We start from the raw sequence: 17,991 nt of genomic DNA on the forward strand, positions 1-17,991 counted from the left end.
TTGAAGCCACTATGTGAACCAAACAGAAACATTGGCAACCTCTGGTTTAGACCATCAGGACTGGTAGATAAGTGACCTTCAGATGAGTCATAGTTGGTTGCGTCTCGCTATCACCGCTAGCTTTTAAGAGGGAGGGTTCCAAATCCAGAATACTTGTCCATTCTATTCTATTAAGATGGCATAATGGTAGTCTGTGGTGTAGAGAAAGTTGAATTATGAAGTGTACTTTTAAGAAATAACTGTCTTGCGTGAGGCTTTTCTCTGTAGATTGTGAGGATTCCTGGCTTCTGATTTTGGCTCTGTCCTCAGAACTGGTTTCCACGTCTGTAGACACCACACCAGTTTCTGGATGGGGCTGTGGGGTGCAGGATGACCTCCGGGACTTTTTCAAACTCCATCCCCTCTTTTGTTCGGGTATGTACACCCCTGGCAGGACCATTCAGGAATCCCTGCAATGGAGCATGCAGTCCCTGTTACTGATAGGAGGAGTTTGGGATTAGGAAAAAAAGTTTGATATGCCCTTCTGAGAAAGGTGTGGCTTCTCTGAGATTCAGTTCTGGTTTTCAGACTGCCCAGGAAGTTCCTTGCATGTGCCGAGCATTTACTTCTGGGAGCAATGCAGGGGCAGTTTGATGACTGTTTGCCTTCCTCCAATTAAAGTAGCTCCTCTTGTTTATGTTTTTACCCATAGGGCGTCCACTTATGGTTCCTTTAGCACAGAGGTTTCTGAGTACAAACACCGGCTCAATCGCTAAAACTTGATCATATCTAATGTTTTCAATTTAAAAATTCTGAGATTGATAACAAGAGGTGAGAGTCTCCCTTACTTTACCTTTGTGATTACTACGGAGCAGCATTCTATGCGTTGCCAAAATAATATCAAAGGACCAACTAGGTATGGGATCTATCCCCACTGATAATATTCCTTTAAGAAACATTGTATCATCTTTTTGATAACTGCTTTACTCATAGAATATTCTTTCAGAAAAAATATATATCAACTTGCCGTGCAGTGGTCTAAATTTTTGTCTCGGAAATATTATAGGTGAATCTATTTCCAGATGCTGCAAATAATGGAAAATCATGGAAAGTGGAATCAGGGTCTCTGTCCTTAAATGTGTTTCAGTTTGCATTTTGATAGCAGTTTAGAAATGTTATCGCTTGTTTTGTCACAGACATAATTCACATCTTTCTTCGGGCACTGTAAACAAGAGAAATGGTTTAATGGCCCCATAGAGGCACTCTGCTGATAGCTGAGATTAGGCCCTTTAGTAATGGATGTTGGTGTGTGTATGTGTGAGTGGTATGTGTACACAGTGGGGGTGGGGAGGGCTTGGAAGAAGTAAATGTACTGGAAAAGAATCTTTGAGAGGCTCAGATGCAGCAGAAGTGCCTGCCGATTTTCTGTAAGACTTGGAAGATGGATTTACGGAGTGTGTGACACTATTGTCTTTATTTGTACACAAGCCTTCCCCTTTGCTTCTGGAATTTAACCCAGTACTAATTGAGGTCACTGCCACCCATTTATCACCTGAAATTGAAGTGATGTTAACTTAAAGTGAATGCTTTTCATCTAGTGAGTGTATTCCCAACTATATATATTTGTATAAAAGGCTACATGCATTTTTCATGCCATGCTTGTATCTGGTCTTAAATAACCTAATTTATGTATACCATTTACTTTTTCCCCTTTTTACAGAGTTTTTTTTTTAATTTGCTGATATAGCCAAGTGAAATTATTTTACAAACACTTTTGTGTCCACAGAATGATTTGTTTTGACTTCCTCAGCTATATTTTGTAGACAAGTGTAAAAAACTCTCTGCATTATACATAACCATGGTCTAAGTAAATGCCTTGAAATACCTCAAAACACATAAATTTCTAGTGTTTTAGAGCCTGAATATCATGTCATGTTTTTCACCATCTTTTTTGTGTATATCCCTTTAAATTGACTACACAGCCAGAGTAAACACAGGGTTAGTGAAGCAAAATTAAATATCCGTTGTTAACTAATTTAGCTGTTCCCTATCACTAGCAGGGGTCGCTGTACCAGATCTTTCTCCTTTCTCATTGCAGACCATAATCTAGACTAGGGATCAGCAGACATTTTTTTCTGTTTTTCTATTTTCAGATAGTAAATATTTTAGGCTTTGTGGGTCAAAGTGTTTCTGTCACAAATACCCCATTGTTACTCAAAGTAGTCCTAGACTCTACCTAAATGAATGGGTAGAATGGTGTTCCAATAAAACTTTATTTACCAAAACAGGTGGGAAGCTGGATTTGACACATGGGCTGCAATTTGCTAACCCCTGTCCTAGAATACTGTACAGTAGACCGTTCTAAAACAGACTTTTTGAGCAGACCAGAAATCGCAACATCAAACTCAGGAGACTCTCATGAAGGCTCTAAATTCCCAGCTAATATTGATTCAAAAACTACAGATGTGATTCAAAGACATAGTTTTGTTTACAGAAGTAGTAGTTAAAAATCTGATGTGCTTCTCTCTGCAGGGTAATTGTTTTGTACTCACAGAAATTACCGCTCTATTTCACTCTTAGGATAAGAGTTGGGAGGAAAGCAGAGTGAAAGGTCAGAGCTAAGACAATTTATCACCGTATTTACATTCAGTGTCCACATAGAGAAGGGGACCCATCGCTTGTGACATTTTGGTTATCAGAATCAAGGGGAAGCTTTAGATGTTGGATAGCAATGTTTTTCCTTCAGTGGAATATGAGTGGTGTGAATTTTTAAATGCCTTTGGCCACAGCAATAAATTGAAAGAAGGCAGAATGCCTAAAAGCAAGCATGAATGCTCTAAGTGTCTTCATTTAGATACAAGTGCAAGAATATATTATTAAGGTCATGTATACAGAAATATGCATAGCATGCACATGAATTGATCAAGCTTAAAGAAGACTGGCTAATTTATTTATTAGAACTTTTCTTAAAAAAACAACTAAATAAAGCTCTAATTGGACTTCTGTGAGCTCTTGGTGGTTAGGACTGTGCCTTACTGTTCAGCTTCTTCTATAGCTCCACATTCCCTGCCCCTTAGCAACTGGCATAATGTCTGGGCTGTAGAAAATGAATGAATTAATGAAGAAGTAAATGGATAAAGAAACATCTGATATAATGTAGTGGTGCTCATGCATGAAGGAGACCTTAAGTGTGCTTATTCAAAAATATATTTGAATTGTATGCTCAAGGGTTCAAGAGTTGCTGCCCAAAGCCCATGGCTTTAATTCCTAGCCTGTTATAAGTTAGTCCTCGGTCTTTAGTTGGACATGAAGCTTAGCTTCTTCATGCCTTTAAAAATTCTTTTTGCAAAATTGGAATGCTAATGTCCTTATCTTGAATGATGAGAATCGAGAGTTGGTGAAGATTCTTTGAAAACTTTATAATACTATGTAAATTTGAGTCTTTTTTTTAAAAAAAGCATTATAGCTGGTGTTTTCTAGCACTATTCCAAACTCAACCAGAGTTCAGTATGTTAACACCTACAGTTTAGCATATTATCTTTCTTAAAGTTATATCATGTTCACTATAGAAATATAAACAGAAACTCAATTCATAAGTTTCATTGTTTATTCTCTGGACTAACATGAACCAGTAAGTCATAACATGGTCTGTTCTCAATTTAGTGGTGCCAAAAAATACTCCAGGGTCATGACTGTTTAGGAAATTATTCTCCTATGAGCACATTTTTAAATTCATTATCTCCATCTCTAATATTGTAGGTGTTCACATATGACTTATATGCCTACCCTGAGCCAAAGACTTGGTTGTATACCAGCATTGTTGCATTTGTAAAGCCAAGGGGATTTCTGTGCTCCAGGAGAGCGATGACAACAAGAGTGGGTCTCTGGTCAAAAATGTGGGCAGAAAAAATGGAATCCAAGATGATGCCTCATAGTTCATAGTTCTAAAATGAAAACAATCACTAATCTAACAAATACTTTATGATGAATACCATAAACCCAAGTAAACTGTGTGAATTAAGAAGTGGTTAAGTTTATTTTGGAAGTGCATTTTTTAAAGTCCTGGTACTTTGGAGCACTTACATTTAACCATTAGAGGAATTCAGTCATTGTAAGTCAGCCTTAAGATGTGGTTTTAAAGGTCAAGCCTCCATCAAAGAAAAAATGCAAGAATCATCTCTTGAGAGTTCTCTTGGTTTCTCCTCCTAAAAATCTGATTGTCCAGAGGAGTTGCGGGTCCTAAAAGTTTGCATGGAAACGTGTTTGAGGAAGACAGCAGATTTCATAGATAAATGATCTGAACTGTCTGAAGTCAGGGATAAGGATATAATATAATATCATTGGGAACCATCACTTCTTTGTAAATGAAATGAAGGAGTTAACTCACTTGATTTGATACACTTGAAGAAGGAAAGATTCACTTTAATTAAAACTACAAACAATGCCGATTCCTGTAGCCCTGGTTCCAGAGCCAACCAGGACAGTACAGTAAGCGAGATGAAATGTACCTAAGCAGCCTCGGCAGCAGGCTGGAGCCATGTTCAGCGAAAGTAATTTAATTAGCGTTGATCATGACTCCAGATGATGGTGATTTGATAAGGAATAATTTAGTACTTAACAGCCTTTTACATGCACCAACTCCTTGTGGGAAGGTAAAGCAAATTGCACAAAATGAATGTGCTGCTTCCACTTGTGACTGTGCCAGTGAGCTGGAAAACTGCCTGTTCACAGACGCTCAGGCTCTCAGCCCTGTGATGAAATACCCAACAGGGTCTCAGCTCAGCCCTCTCTGGTGGGAGTCTCTGTACTACCCTTACTGAAGAATAATAAATAACGGAAGTCATTTTTGTGATCTAAAATCTCGAGGAAGCAGAAAAGTGAAAATGAGGAAAATAAAGTAGCTCTGGTTCTTGTGCAAAAGGTTGACGATCTTAGGCTGGCTTCTTTTTTCCCCTCAACACGGCAATTAAAAAAAAAAAATCCTAGCATTTGGCTTACGACTAGAAAAAAAAAGTCACGATTCCAAGGGCACACAGTGATTAAGAGGCCCACACACGGAGAGAGTAGGGGAGCCCTAAACTTCTTGGAGAACCTGTGAGAATCCTTGAGTGTTGGCATCTAACAGAAAGGAAGACCTTGTTAGTTTTCTTAAAAACGTCTTTTCAAGTACTGGACCTGTTTCAGTGCAGCACACACTGGATCCAGGTGTTGCCAAGCATCATAGTGGATTTGAAATTTGCCCGGTTATGAGAATCACCTAGAAACTTTTATAAGATACAGAATCCTGATCTATATACCAGCTTTAGTGAATCAGTTTCTGGGAACAGGGTATGAGTTTGCTAGGGCTGCCATAACAAGGTACCACAAACTGGGTCCCACCCTAATGACCCCATCTTAACTAATTTTCCAAATAAGGTCACATTCTGAGGTGGGGTTAGGACTTCAGGATAAAATTTGGAGGGGACACAACTGAACCTGTAACATATGGAGTATGGGAATGCCTGTTAGTTTTTTTTCAGAATTTCCCTCGGTAATCTGATGATTGGCCAAATTTGGGGAACCCCTGTTTAGGGATCTGCTTGCCTCTGATAGCACTCTGGGGATCCTTATGTGTTCTTTCTTCTAAAGTCACTTTGGGAAACTCATGGGGCCAGTCTGAAAGCACTAGAGCTCCAGATGGTGTATCTACAAGGATGGGTCATGCCTTTTGCTTCTAGGTTGATATTAATGGACATTTTGATAGGAGGCTACTGTCCTGCTAGCAACCATTCCCAATGGTATCCCAGGCTTGTCATTCCTCCCGTGAGTCATCTGGAATTATTTATTATGTGAAGTTGAAGCACATTATCAGATGTCTCTGCTGGAAGAGGAGGCCGCCAGACATTTTCAAACATCTTAATTTGTATAGCATTGTTTGATGCTTCTCATACTTTTAAATCTTTTTATGGAGATACACATTCATTGCAATGCAAAAATCTTAAGTGTATAACTTGATGAATTTTACATAGGTATATACTCATATATACACCGCCAAGAGCAAGATATAAAATATTTACAGCTCTGTAGTAGGTTACTAGTGCCCTTTCTCAGTCATGAACACTCCCATCCACCAACAGAAGGAGATTCTTTCATTATCCATTAGTTTGGTCTGTACTTGAAATTCATATACTGTGTACTCTTTGTATACTCTTTTGTGTTTGTCTTCTTTTGCTCAATTTACCATCTGTGAGACCATCCACATTTCTGCATGTGTCATCAATGTGTTCCTTGTTAATTCTTGTGGAATATTCCATGGTATGAATAAGCCACAATTTACTCATCCATTTTTCTGCTAATGAACATTGGAATTTTTCCAGTTTTTGGTATTATGAATAAAGCTGCTATGAACATGTACTTTAGTAAACATATTCAATCCTTTCTCTCTGATATCTACCTAAGATTATAGTTACTGGATCATAGTGGAGATTTATATGGAGACTTGGTAGATACTTCAAAAAGTTTTCCAAAGTGTTTTTGTCAGTTTATACTCTTAGCAGCATATATAAGCAGTTCTTATTGCTTTAGGTCTTCTTCATATCTTGGTAATGCCAGTCTTTTTCAGTTTAGCCGTTCTAGTGGGTCTATAGTGAAAACCTCGTGTGATTTTATTTGCAGTTTCCTGATGAGTAAAGATGCTGAATACTTTTTCATATATGCTTGCTTTGTTGCTCATTTGTTTGTCATTTGGGTATCTTCTTTTATGAACTGCCCGTTTGAGTCTTTTGCCCGTTTTAATTGGGTCTCTTGTTTTCTTTTATTAATTTGTAGCAATTCTTATTATGTTGAATATGATTTCTTTGTCAGATCTTTCTATAGCAAGTATTCTCTTGGTGTCTGTAACTTAGTGTCTTGAAGAAGAGAAGTTCTTAATTTCAATGAAACCTAATTCGTAGATTATTTTCTTTTATGGTTAATGCCTTTTGCATCCTGTTTACTAATCTTTTCCTACACTGTGGTCCCAAAGACTTTTAAAATATAGTAATGTTGAATATGGCAGTCTCTGGTATGTTTGATATTTTGATAAATATGATAAACTTTGCATCATACGTGGCAATTTATTAGCTTTTAAGTTCTTATCCATTTTCATTCATATAATTTAGATCTCATCTCTCAGGTATAATGATTTGTTACTTAGTTGAATGGCAAAGTGAGTTCCTTTGATGTTGCTACTGCTTTTTCTTAGGAAAATATAAAACCTACTACTTAATCTAAAGTGCTGAACTAGGGTATACACATTTTGTTGTATATGTTCAAGTAAGTAATAAACAGTGGAAAACTATTTGTTAAGAAAGCAACAAATGCATGGTTAAGATGTTACAAGATTGCATCATACAATATTTGTCATTCTAAGAAGTAGCACACACACACACAGGGAGAGAATTTTCTTATAGAATACTACTTTAAATTTTTTGTGATTTTTTTCCCCCACATTTAAAAAACATTTCATCTTGCAAATTCAGGTAAAAGTAAAGAAAATAATGTAGTGAACTCCCACCTATCCATCAGTCAGCTTTTAACATTTATCAACATTTTCCTATTTGATTCTTCCCTCATACATTTTTTTCTAGAGTATTTTAAAGAAAATCCCAGAGCTTATTTTTTATCTGTAAATATTTTATGAAGCTTTAGCTTTAAACCTTTCTTTTTGGTACAACTGCCATTTCATTATCACATCCAACAAAATTAACAATAATTTCTTAAACATCTAATACCTAGTCCACATTGAAATACCTTATTTGTTGGAAAGGTGTCTCAGTTGGTTTGTTCAAGTCAGAATCCAAACAAGTCCTCATGTTACAATTGATTCTTGAGGTTCTTAAGCCTCTTCTATCGTAACGTTTTATAAATTATAACTTTCTGACTTGGTAAAGTTAATGAACATACGAACCCTTTGCATACGAAGAGACATGTAATTTCCCCTTTGTTTCTAACTCTCTACTTTGAGTAGGTATATTAAACACACATTAAATTAGAAAAAAATACTTTGAAATAGACCACTCAGCGAAATAATTGTATTATTATTTATTAAGTTTTCCTTAGACAATTATTTAGATGAAACTTGTTTACTTCTGTGGCACATTTGTTTTCTACAATGTTTCAGATGTCTCTTGAGTACCACTGAACATTTTTGTCAAAATTATGTGCTTATGTAAGCAAATAGCATTTATCTTCCTGGAGCTTGGTAGCTCTTGATATCAATTTCTTATACTAAAATTATATATGACATTCAAGTTAGTACAAGTTCATAATGATGTAATATCATAATCAAGATTGAATGGCATTATAAGCCACAAAGCTTCTCTTGTAATATCTTCCTTTATAGTATATACACTTAATAGTTTGTTTTAATCTCAGGTTTTATAGGACTTGGAGTAACTATCCACAGTGTGTCCTTCTTGTGTTTATCCTTGATAATTCATACCTGTGCAAATTGTATGAAAATAAAATTCATTCTCATGTCTATTTTCCCCTTATCTTTTTATTCATTTTCCATTTATACTAAAACTTCAATTATTCTGAGGATCTCTAATATGCATTTGTTCAGTTTCATATAGAAGAATAAAAATATATAATCTTATTTATTTATTGGTTTGAAAGCTATGATTGCACCCCAAATATACATATTTCTTCATATTTGATGATATTGTCTTTATATTATATTGAACAGTAATGACATATGACACTAAGTCATATGAAAAAGGAGGAAACATCATTTCATATAGAATAATTGTTTTATGGTAGATTATATATGAAAAATAACTTTTAGCATATTTCTCACAATGTATCTTCACACTTGTGGTAAGTAGTTAGGCAAATAGTTTTATGTGTATTTTTATATATGAGCCCTGGCCTAAAAAGAGGTCGAGTTTTTTGTCCTTTTGTCCAAAGTATCATTAGTTACCCTGAGAACTGCATGCATCTGGATTTTCTTTCTCATAGTCCAGTTGTTATTCCATTAAACCATTACTATTGGTACATTTGAGATATTTTCCTTTCAATAATACTTAAATTTATGTTCCTGTCTTCAGTTAATTCTTGGATAATCGGCTGTATTTTTTCTGCTTTAGTCATTGGAAACCTTTCTGAAATGTTTTCAAGCTTACTTTCTGAAAACTTCTAGTATTGTCAATATCCGCTAAACCAATTACAAGTAGTTCATCTGACTTTAAGTAATGAGAGAGAGTTTAAGCATGCATTTCGTTATGCAGTAAAAGCAAACAACGAGTATATGGAGATCCTCCAGAATCTTTTCTTGCATGAAATTCATCCAACGTGATTTTTCTTATGTATGAAAGTTAATATGAAATGTTAGTGACATTTTAACCAAGAGGAGTAGAACAGATTAGTGTACTTAATTCCTAACTGTATTTCATTTTTGTGGGTATTTGTGTTTTGTTTTCTAGTGGCTTTTCATGGCCTCCCACTGAAAATCAAGAAAGAACCCCACAGTCCATGTTCAGAACTTGGCTCTGCCTGCAGTCAAGAACAGCCCTTTAAATTCAGCTATGGAGAAAAGTGCCTGTACAATGTCAGGTAAAGCAATCAGGTGTACAGAGAAGGCCTGATGGTTCTTATTGAAACACAGTTCCAGCATAATATAAAATCTCAAGTCATATTTTATGAGTTACACCTGCAGCATATAACAAGCTAATTAGGTTATGTGTTTAGCAGAACTCGGAAGGACCATTTACTGTCTGATTACATACTTTCAGAATCATTTTAATTAAAGGTCAAGTCAGAGACCTATCTTTTTTTTTTTTTGGGGTCTTTGTTGCTGTGTGGGGGCTTTCTCTAGTTGCGGCGAGGGGGGCTACTCTTCGTTGGGTTTTGCAGGCTTCTCATTGCAGTGGCTTCTCTTGTTGCAGAGCACAGGCTCTAGGCGTGCAGGCTTCAGTAGTCGTGGTGCATGGGCTCAGTAGCTGTGGCTCATGGACTCTAGAGCGCAGGCTTAGTAGTTGTGGCGCACAGGCTTAGTTGCTCCGCGGCATGTGGGATCTTCCCGGACCAGGGCTCGAATACATGTCCCCTGCATTGGCAGACGGATTCTTAACCACCGCGCCATCAGGGAAGCCCCCAGAATCATTTTAATGCAGTCATTTTTATCCAAATCATGAGTTACTTTTCTACTGTAGAGATGCACTATGGGATTGAAAAGAGGGACTGGGGACTTCCCTGGCCGTCCCGTGGTGAAGAATCCGTACTTCCACTGCAGGGGGCACTGGTTCAATCCCTGGTCGGAGAACTAAGATCCTACATGCTGTGCGGTGTGCCCAAATAAATAAATAAATAAACAAGTAAAAGAGAAAGGTGCTTCCTGTGTCTATCTTCACTTAAAAAAGAGAGAGAGAGAGAGGTTCTTACTTTGCATGCATGAATAGCTGCTGAAAGTTCTCATTAGAAAGAAAGCATTATGCACTTTAGATAGAGTGTGTAGGAAAAAACGAACCATTTGGCAGGTCTAAGCAGTACATTAGTTATCTGACAGGTTTTGCAGATGATCTATAAGATGCATTCGTGGACAATTGCAGTAAAGTTAGAATTTTATAAGGCTTAGCAGAGGCTATTATCTATTAAAAAGCCAGTTGTTCCTTCGGATGATAATAAAGGGGGGTGGAGCAGTAGAAGTTCATTGTTCATTTGTTGGAAAATTTGATAACATGCATGTTCATTAAAAACCCTTCATAGTAAATTGCATTCTGCTGCTTTTCATATCGGCCTCTAATTGCGTACAGAAAAAGTTGGCTCTGTATATATTGTATGTTATTACTCTCAATTATAGTAGAGACGTACGTAGTTCTTTAAAGGAGTTAGTTTAGAAACTTATAAAAATGATTACAAATATTTGTGGTCTTATAAATTATGTTGATTCCAGTTCATAATACATTATAATCCAAAGGAGTCTTCTATTTCCTCAGATTTTTTTTACATATATTCTTTTTTCTTTTTCGTGGAATAATTTTTTTTTCCTTTTCTTTTAAATTGAAGTATAGTTAATGTACAATATTATATAAGATAGAGGTGTACAAGATAGTGATTCACAACATTTAAAGGTTATATTCCATTTATTGTTATTATAAAATATTGGCTATATTCCCTGTGTTGTACAGTATGTCCTTGTAGCTTATTTTATGCCTAGTAGTTTGTACCTCTTAATCTCCTACCCCTGTGTTGCCCCTCTCAACTTCACTCTCCCCACTGGTAACCACTTGTTTGTTTTTTATATCTGTGAGTCTGCTTCCTTTTTGTTATATTTACTAGTTTGTTGTCCAAGATAGTTAAGATTTGAGAAACTTCGATTTGTGCAGTCTCACAGTACCTGACCAGTGCTTGGACATTCTATTACTATTTGTTCTTGCCAACTTGTCTTTTATATCTGTTTTTCTAGGAGGTTCACCAGAGCCTGAAATGATGAGGCAGTTCAGTTGAACTTCAAAGCTTTTATAAAACAGATCTCTTGTAGAAGCCAACTAATAAAACATACTGAGTTCAGATAAAACAATATTGATCAATCTGAGTTTTATTTTTATCATGTTTTTAATTTTCGCATTTTCTCCTTAAGAGTACTGTGTATTCTCGGAGTAATTATTTAACATATGGAGGAATTTTTAATTAATAAACCAAATAGGTATAGAATTGCCATTGCATTTTAGCATTGATCAGAAGTGTGACTATGAAATAACTGCTGCTTTATGGACTTAGAAAGAAGAAAGACATATCTGACTTTCATAAATTAATGGTAGAAGAATTACCTGAATATTTTGAGGTTCTTCTTGGGGACCAGTAATTCCCAAGGTGATATATGGATTAAATTTTGTTATTTCCATTTCTATACAAACAGTGTAACTCAATACAGCATTTCATAAGGGAAAAAAGTAATATTCTAGGACAGGAGATGTATCATTTTTTCTTTTTATGTGGGAATGAGACATGTGAACCATTTTATAAAAGAAGTGGGTTCACATTCAGAAATATTGGTAAGTGAAATAGGTAGGACCAAACATAATATGAGTTCCACTGACTTTGCTTTAAAGCAAGGAAGACTTACGCAGCACATACTCCTTCACTTCTATAAAGTATTTTTGCACTTGGATGTTATTCTGTTATATAGATGGTGCAACAGGGTAAATTATTAAATAAGTCAGTTTTTTTTTAAAGTTTCTTTTTTAAAGAAAAATATATATTAATGAATGCTTTTTATTTTAAAATGAAATACAGTATTTTAATCTAGAACATCTTTTTTTGTTCAGAAATTTAAGGACAATTTGTTTCCAATAAAATATTTTTTAGATTACAAAAATTAGTTAAATCATATTCCTGAGAGCTACGCTAAAGAAAGCAACTTAAATTCATAATGTATATAAAAACAAGCTTACTCATTGTATTATTTTGTAACTGTGTTCAGAAGTTAGATGATAACAGGATTTTACTCTTAAGAACATTATTTTGTACCTATTCTTATACTCTAAGAAAGTTTAAAGATATCAGAGACATAAATCTTTATTAATTTGCCTCATAAACCTTTATTATCCTATGTGAGGAAATTAATGCCAGGCGTCATTTATTTTACATTAAAAAAATGACAATAAGGCAAAAGCATGGCCTTCTTAGAGTTCTACCACAAATAAAGGCGAGCCAGGTATGATCCGCATCTCGTTAAACTGATGTGAGTTCTTATTCTAAAATCTTATGTAATATAGAAGGATTATAATATCAGAAATATTTAATGATCTAGAAAAGATCTATGAAACTTGCTTAAGGAGACATATCAAGAATAGATGGAAATAATATGCCACTGCTTTCACTGACAGAGATGTTCCTTATACTGTGTTGTTTGTATATATATTAAAAATAGATGTCTTATATTTATGCTGTTACCAAGGTATACATTCATTATCCCATTTTCTTTTTAAGTGTGTGACAGTTTCAAAGATTACGTGTTCTAGAGCTGCGGAATCCAAAAAACATGCAATTCCAACTTCCTTAAGACTTAAGCCTAAAATATTTTTTCTACCCTTGGGTTGGGGGGAAAAAAAAGTTTTAATTGCTCCCAAGAAGCACATGTTCTCTTTTCTTTCATTCCTTGGGTAGTGCCTATGATCAGAAGCCACAAGTGGGAATGAGGCCCTCCAACCCCCCAACACCATCCAGCACCCCAGTGTCCCCCCTGCACCATGCGTCTCCCAACTCAGCTCACACTTCGAAACCTGACCGCGCCTTCCCAGCTCACCTCCCTCCGTCACAGCCCATTCAAGACAGTAGCTACCCCATGGACCACAGGTAACTACAAGTACCACTTAAAAAAAATTTTTGGTTAGAGTATAGTTGATTTACAATGTTGTGTTAGTTTCTGCTGTACAGCAAAGCGGTTAAGTTATACACATACATATATCCACTGTTTTTTTAGATTCTTTTCCCATATAGGCCATTACAGAGTACTGGGTAGAGTTCCCTGTGTTATACAGTAGGTCCTTATCAGTTACTTATTTTATATGTAGTAGTGTGTATATGTTAATTCCAATCTCCCAATTTATCCCTTCTCCCATCCTTACCCCCTGGTAACTGCAAGTACCATTTAAAAAAACAAAAAACAACTGTTTTTAGCATTCTTGGAAGAAAGTCCTATTACTACCAATTCCTAAGACCTATAGTAAATTCAAGGGGAGTGTATTAATTTTGCACATCTGTGCAAAATATTTTTAGGAAGAGCTTGCTCTATCCATCTTTAGCTATAAATAATTTGTGGAGAAGGTCATTTATAAACATTTCTTTATAAACATTTAAATTGGTTGCTAAAATGGAAAATTAATCTATATACTGACATTTGAACATTTCCCTTTCACTTTGCTTGAATTAACTTGCTTCACTTAAACTTTAAATCAGATCATCCCATTTTTATGAGCATATGTGTGTACTTTTTCTATAAAGTTAGGAGACTAATTTTAGTAGGTGGCTTACAGAATTAGGTTCCTTACCTTAGATGAGTGGTTTAGCTGTACATAGTTTTGCAGAAGAAAACTTATTTGATAGAACTCTTTCCTCCTTTCCAAGTAATGAATATTTAATGTCAGTAGAGGCATGACCCTGAACGCTGAGAATATAAAGAGGTAGAGACTCAATTAGTATTACTTAGAAAGGAATAATGCAAGGCACAACATAGAGCTAAAGAGAATGTTACGGTGGATAATTCTTGACTCCTAGAGATGAAAAAATTCATATTGAAATAAAATATCGGAGGACCTTTAGAGGCCTTAATAATACAACTTAAAACACAAGTCAATTATGTATAGCATCCTTTCTTCCCCTTCTACCTTGTACTTATGTAGAGTGAGTGGTGTGCTGGTAAATGGTTAACAACAGGCTCTATGGGAGTAAACCCAAGGACCTTGATCTATAGCATTTGATGCGTCTGTGATGTAAATATTGCCCCATGGCAGACTCCAGGGTATCACTGTGACAACCTTAAATGTGGAATTGCAAAGAGATGTGTAGCAACATGCCATGAAACAGTATTTCTACCAAACAGATACAATAGACATAACCTCTAGAGCATAATTAGTATAATTAGTAGTAGAATGTAGTAAAAGAATTTGGAAGTGATGAGTTTTGAGTGTTTTCTGCCTTTGTTTTAAATATAATTTTTTAATAATTTTAAACTTACATAATTTAATTCTTAACAATGGCTGTGTTTAAGAGTTGGCTCCCATAATTCCTGAAAATTTAACAAGAAGCCCGTGCAAATTGGCTCTGACACACCATTATAAAAATAGCTCAGCCAGAGGAATCTCCCAGATCAGCAGAGGAAACCAGAAGATGTGCCGCTGGCAACTTTCGGAAAATAAGGGAATACTCAGATCTGCTTTTTATAGGTTATTTAATGGCACTCAATCTCAAGTTCAGTAACTCTTTTGATATGAAGGTAAGATGAAAGCATTCTTTCCAATGTGAGACCAAGTAATAACTTTCCTACCTTGGTTTCCATCCCTGAGTCCTCTTGTGCGTTAGTTATGAAATGCTTCCCATTATCTTTCCCTTCTCACCCTGTGGACTTGAGACTTTGTCCGAGTGTAATGGTATGTGCATCTGTGTAAACAGTTTTGTAAATACAGATGAAAGACATCTTATTGCCGGGTGGGCCATTAACAGACGCACATTGTGCAGGGCTGAAAGGGAAGAAGAGGACGACCAAAGAAAAGCCAGTTTTGTTTTGTCTACTTCTGGTGACTTCCCAGAGTTCTTGATAGCGCGTCTCACACCTCAGATGAGGGCCAGAATTAGAGATTGCATAGTCGGTGCTCTGTGCAGAATAGTTCTTTCTTATGGGAGGTGACTGCTGAACAAGCAGTATGGCTGTTTTTAGGTGAGCTAACTTGAAATGCTGTAGCCAAACCCATTTTAGTTTCTCTACTTGAACTCAAATATTTGAGACTGAGAACAGCCGGCCCGGAACTAGAAGAGGGAAGCTCAGGGTCTTTTCCCACTGCCCCCCACTGAGTGTTGAGGACAGCACCAGCTGGCCGATCCCAGGAAAATCTCTGAAGCCGTATGCTTCTGAGGAGGATTTCTTGGAGAGCTCTAGCCAACAAATGACAGTCCCTCAGTTATAATTGGCAAATTTGCTCTGGGAACAGATCCTTTCCCCCAAATAGCCCCATCCAGCCGAGGCACCCCACCTCACTCTGGGAATGCTTCATGGCCAACTGGGCGGCACCCCGCTTCCTTTCCTCAGCCTCATTCTGCTCCCTGGGCCAGCCCTTTTTCCTGAACCCACTGTGCAGGAGCCCTGTCTCTTTTTCTCAATGTTTCCCACCACTTAGGCACTGTTTTTCTTTACCCAGGAGCTCATCAGCACGCCCTCCTTACCCATGCACTCTCTCCAGAAAGCTTCTGGAGTCGCTTTCTCTTTACAATGGGTCATAAGAATGATACCACAAACTTGTAGTTTCTTACGAAGCACGTGTGTTTGATATATTCCTGGTCCTCAGTGAGTACCAACTGGAATCATGTTGACTTGTGAAAACAAATGGCTTGATTTTTCAACAAAGCTTTTAGTAGAAGTATTATTATCTTCCTTTGAAGGCTTCCCAAGTGAGCTGGTTTCTTTTTTTAACTTCAACTTACAATTTTCTTATTCATTCCTTGACAGTTCTTAATGATAATTTGTTTCTTTTTTTGGCTAATGAAATAAGCAAGCGAAGGGAAGTGAATGCAGTGCCAGTCAGCCTATTTTGCTATATCTGAGTTTCTGAGTTTATTTTCTGCGGGTGTAGGTGGAATTTCAGTGCTTTCCATGGCAGCCAGAGAGGCTAGAGTTAAATCACAGGGTGGAGTGTTCTTAGAAATGCTAAAGCAATTGCCTTGCCATTCTTTCGCTTTTACCTTGTTTTCATTTAACGTTACCAAAATTAAATGTTAACTTTCCAAATTAAAGTCTGAGGAATGCTTTTGGGGGCGGGTGCAGGGGAGTTAATAGGCTTACATTTGCTCATAGAAATGTTGGATAGGTTATTTTTAAGCACTCCTGGGCATGTTTAGAGCTGTTAAATCTTTAATTAATCCACATCTTTGCGGTGGGTCAATGATATTAGGATGAGAAACACAGAACTGAACTGATGAAGTGATTAGCCAATCAGTACACGGGATAACCAAGAAGGAAGGAGCGTAGAGACTCACTCTCAGCCTTCTGCCAAGGCCTCAGAACTTCCCCATGACCTAACAGCACGACCTGTCCCAAAGCTATGTGATGCATGCATGTTCCTTCCATCATTGGAGGTCTGCTGTAATATTTCATGCTTATTTTTATCAACTTGAGATTTTGTTTGAAAATCTTGGAAGCCAGTGAGTTCTGTGTTGCTGTTTGACAGTAAAGAAGTAGTCTTTTACAACTAGCTTGGATTTCAATCTCTATAATATTTCCCAGTTTAATTTCTCACTAGAATACAGTGTTATTTAGGACATTGTTGAATATGTAAGAGTCCTGCACATTTGAGAAGAAAGTCATTCCCTTCTCGCTCCCTTGATAACTGATGGTAAGGGAAGGAAAACCAATAAGGAGGTTTTTATGTGGTTGATTTTGTTTGTTGGTTGGTTAGTTTGATAACAGAATTAAAAGCTGGAGGCTGCAGTTTGAAATCAGATTCTTTCTGGTTCCCCTGTTTTGTTTTTCTTGTCTATAATTAATCTGAGACCCTCTTAATAAGGAAATCTGGTAAATGATCCAGTTGATTTCTAGTTGGGCATTTTAACTGTTAGAGTGTGTTATTTCTTGCAAACACTACAATGCTCTCCTAGCCTTCCCCGAAGCACATCTTTAACTTTTTGTCAGGTACTGAAATAGTGCTGAATGGAACTAATTAGAAGGGGGACACAAGGTGTATTCTGATTAGACATCACAGTGCTACTGACCCAGGAAGGAGATATCTAGCCTTTGGTGAAGATTTACACTTCGGGTCAGCTGGTGTCATGTTCATTAACTAGAAGTTAAAAATCGTGCCAGTATTTTTAAAGGGTATTCCTTGTTACTATTTTATTTGAAACATGCTCTCTTATTTCCCAGATTTCGCCGCCAACTTTCTGAACCCTGTAATTCCTTTCCTCCTTTGCCGACAATGCCAAGGGAAGGACGTCCCATGTACCAACGGCAGATGTCTGAGCCAAACATTCCCTTCCCACCTCAAGGCTTTAAGCAGGAGTACCACGACCCGGTGTATGAACACAACACCATGGTTGGTGGTGCGGCCAGTCAAAGCTTCCCCCCTCCTCTGATGATCAAACAGGAGCCCAGAGATTTTGCATATGATTCAGGTAGGCCCATGCTTTAAGTTATGTTTAAGATAAATCTTTTCACTTGCTTGTCAGTTTCATTAGTGTTGGCCACAGATTGGGTGGCTCCTGACCATTTTTTGGTGGAATATTTCTGATTTATTCCTTCTTTGAATCTTTCTCTTTATGTGAAGGGTTGGACTGTCAAACCAT

The 17,991-nt window shown here is 36.8% G+C and overlaps 1 protein-coding gene across 8 annotated transcripts in view; it reads left to right on the forward strand.

Annotated features, from left to right (window-relative positions):
• The window catches only part of ETV1 (ETS variant transcription factor 1), a 91,747-nt gene that overhangs the window by 40,381 nt on the left and 33,375 nt on the right, over positions 1-17,991 (forward strand). For 7 of the 8 annotated variants that reach the window (XM_065883362.1, XM_065883356.1, XM_065883358.1 and 4 more), the window contains 3 exons: positions 9,423-9,552; positions 13,108-13,296; positions 17,573-17,820. In XM_065883362.1, the coding sequence (XP_065739434.1) occupies positions 9,423-9,552; positions 13,108-13,296; positions 17,573-17,820 (567 nt within the window). The remainder of the gene's footprint in view (positions 1-9,422; positions 9,553-13,107; positions 13,297-17,572; positions 17,821-17,991) is intronic. The other variant, XM_065883361.1, reaches the window with a different exon arrangement.

The sequence above is a fragment of the Phocoena phocoena genome, chromosome 9 (assembly GCF_963924675.1).
Source record: "Phocoena phocoena chromosome 9, mPhoPho1.1, whole genome shotgun sequence".
In the NCBI taxonomy this organism is placed as follows: domain Eukaryota; kingdom Metazoa; phylum Chordata; class Mammalia; order Artiodactyla; family Phocoenidae; genus Phocoena; species Phocoena phocoena.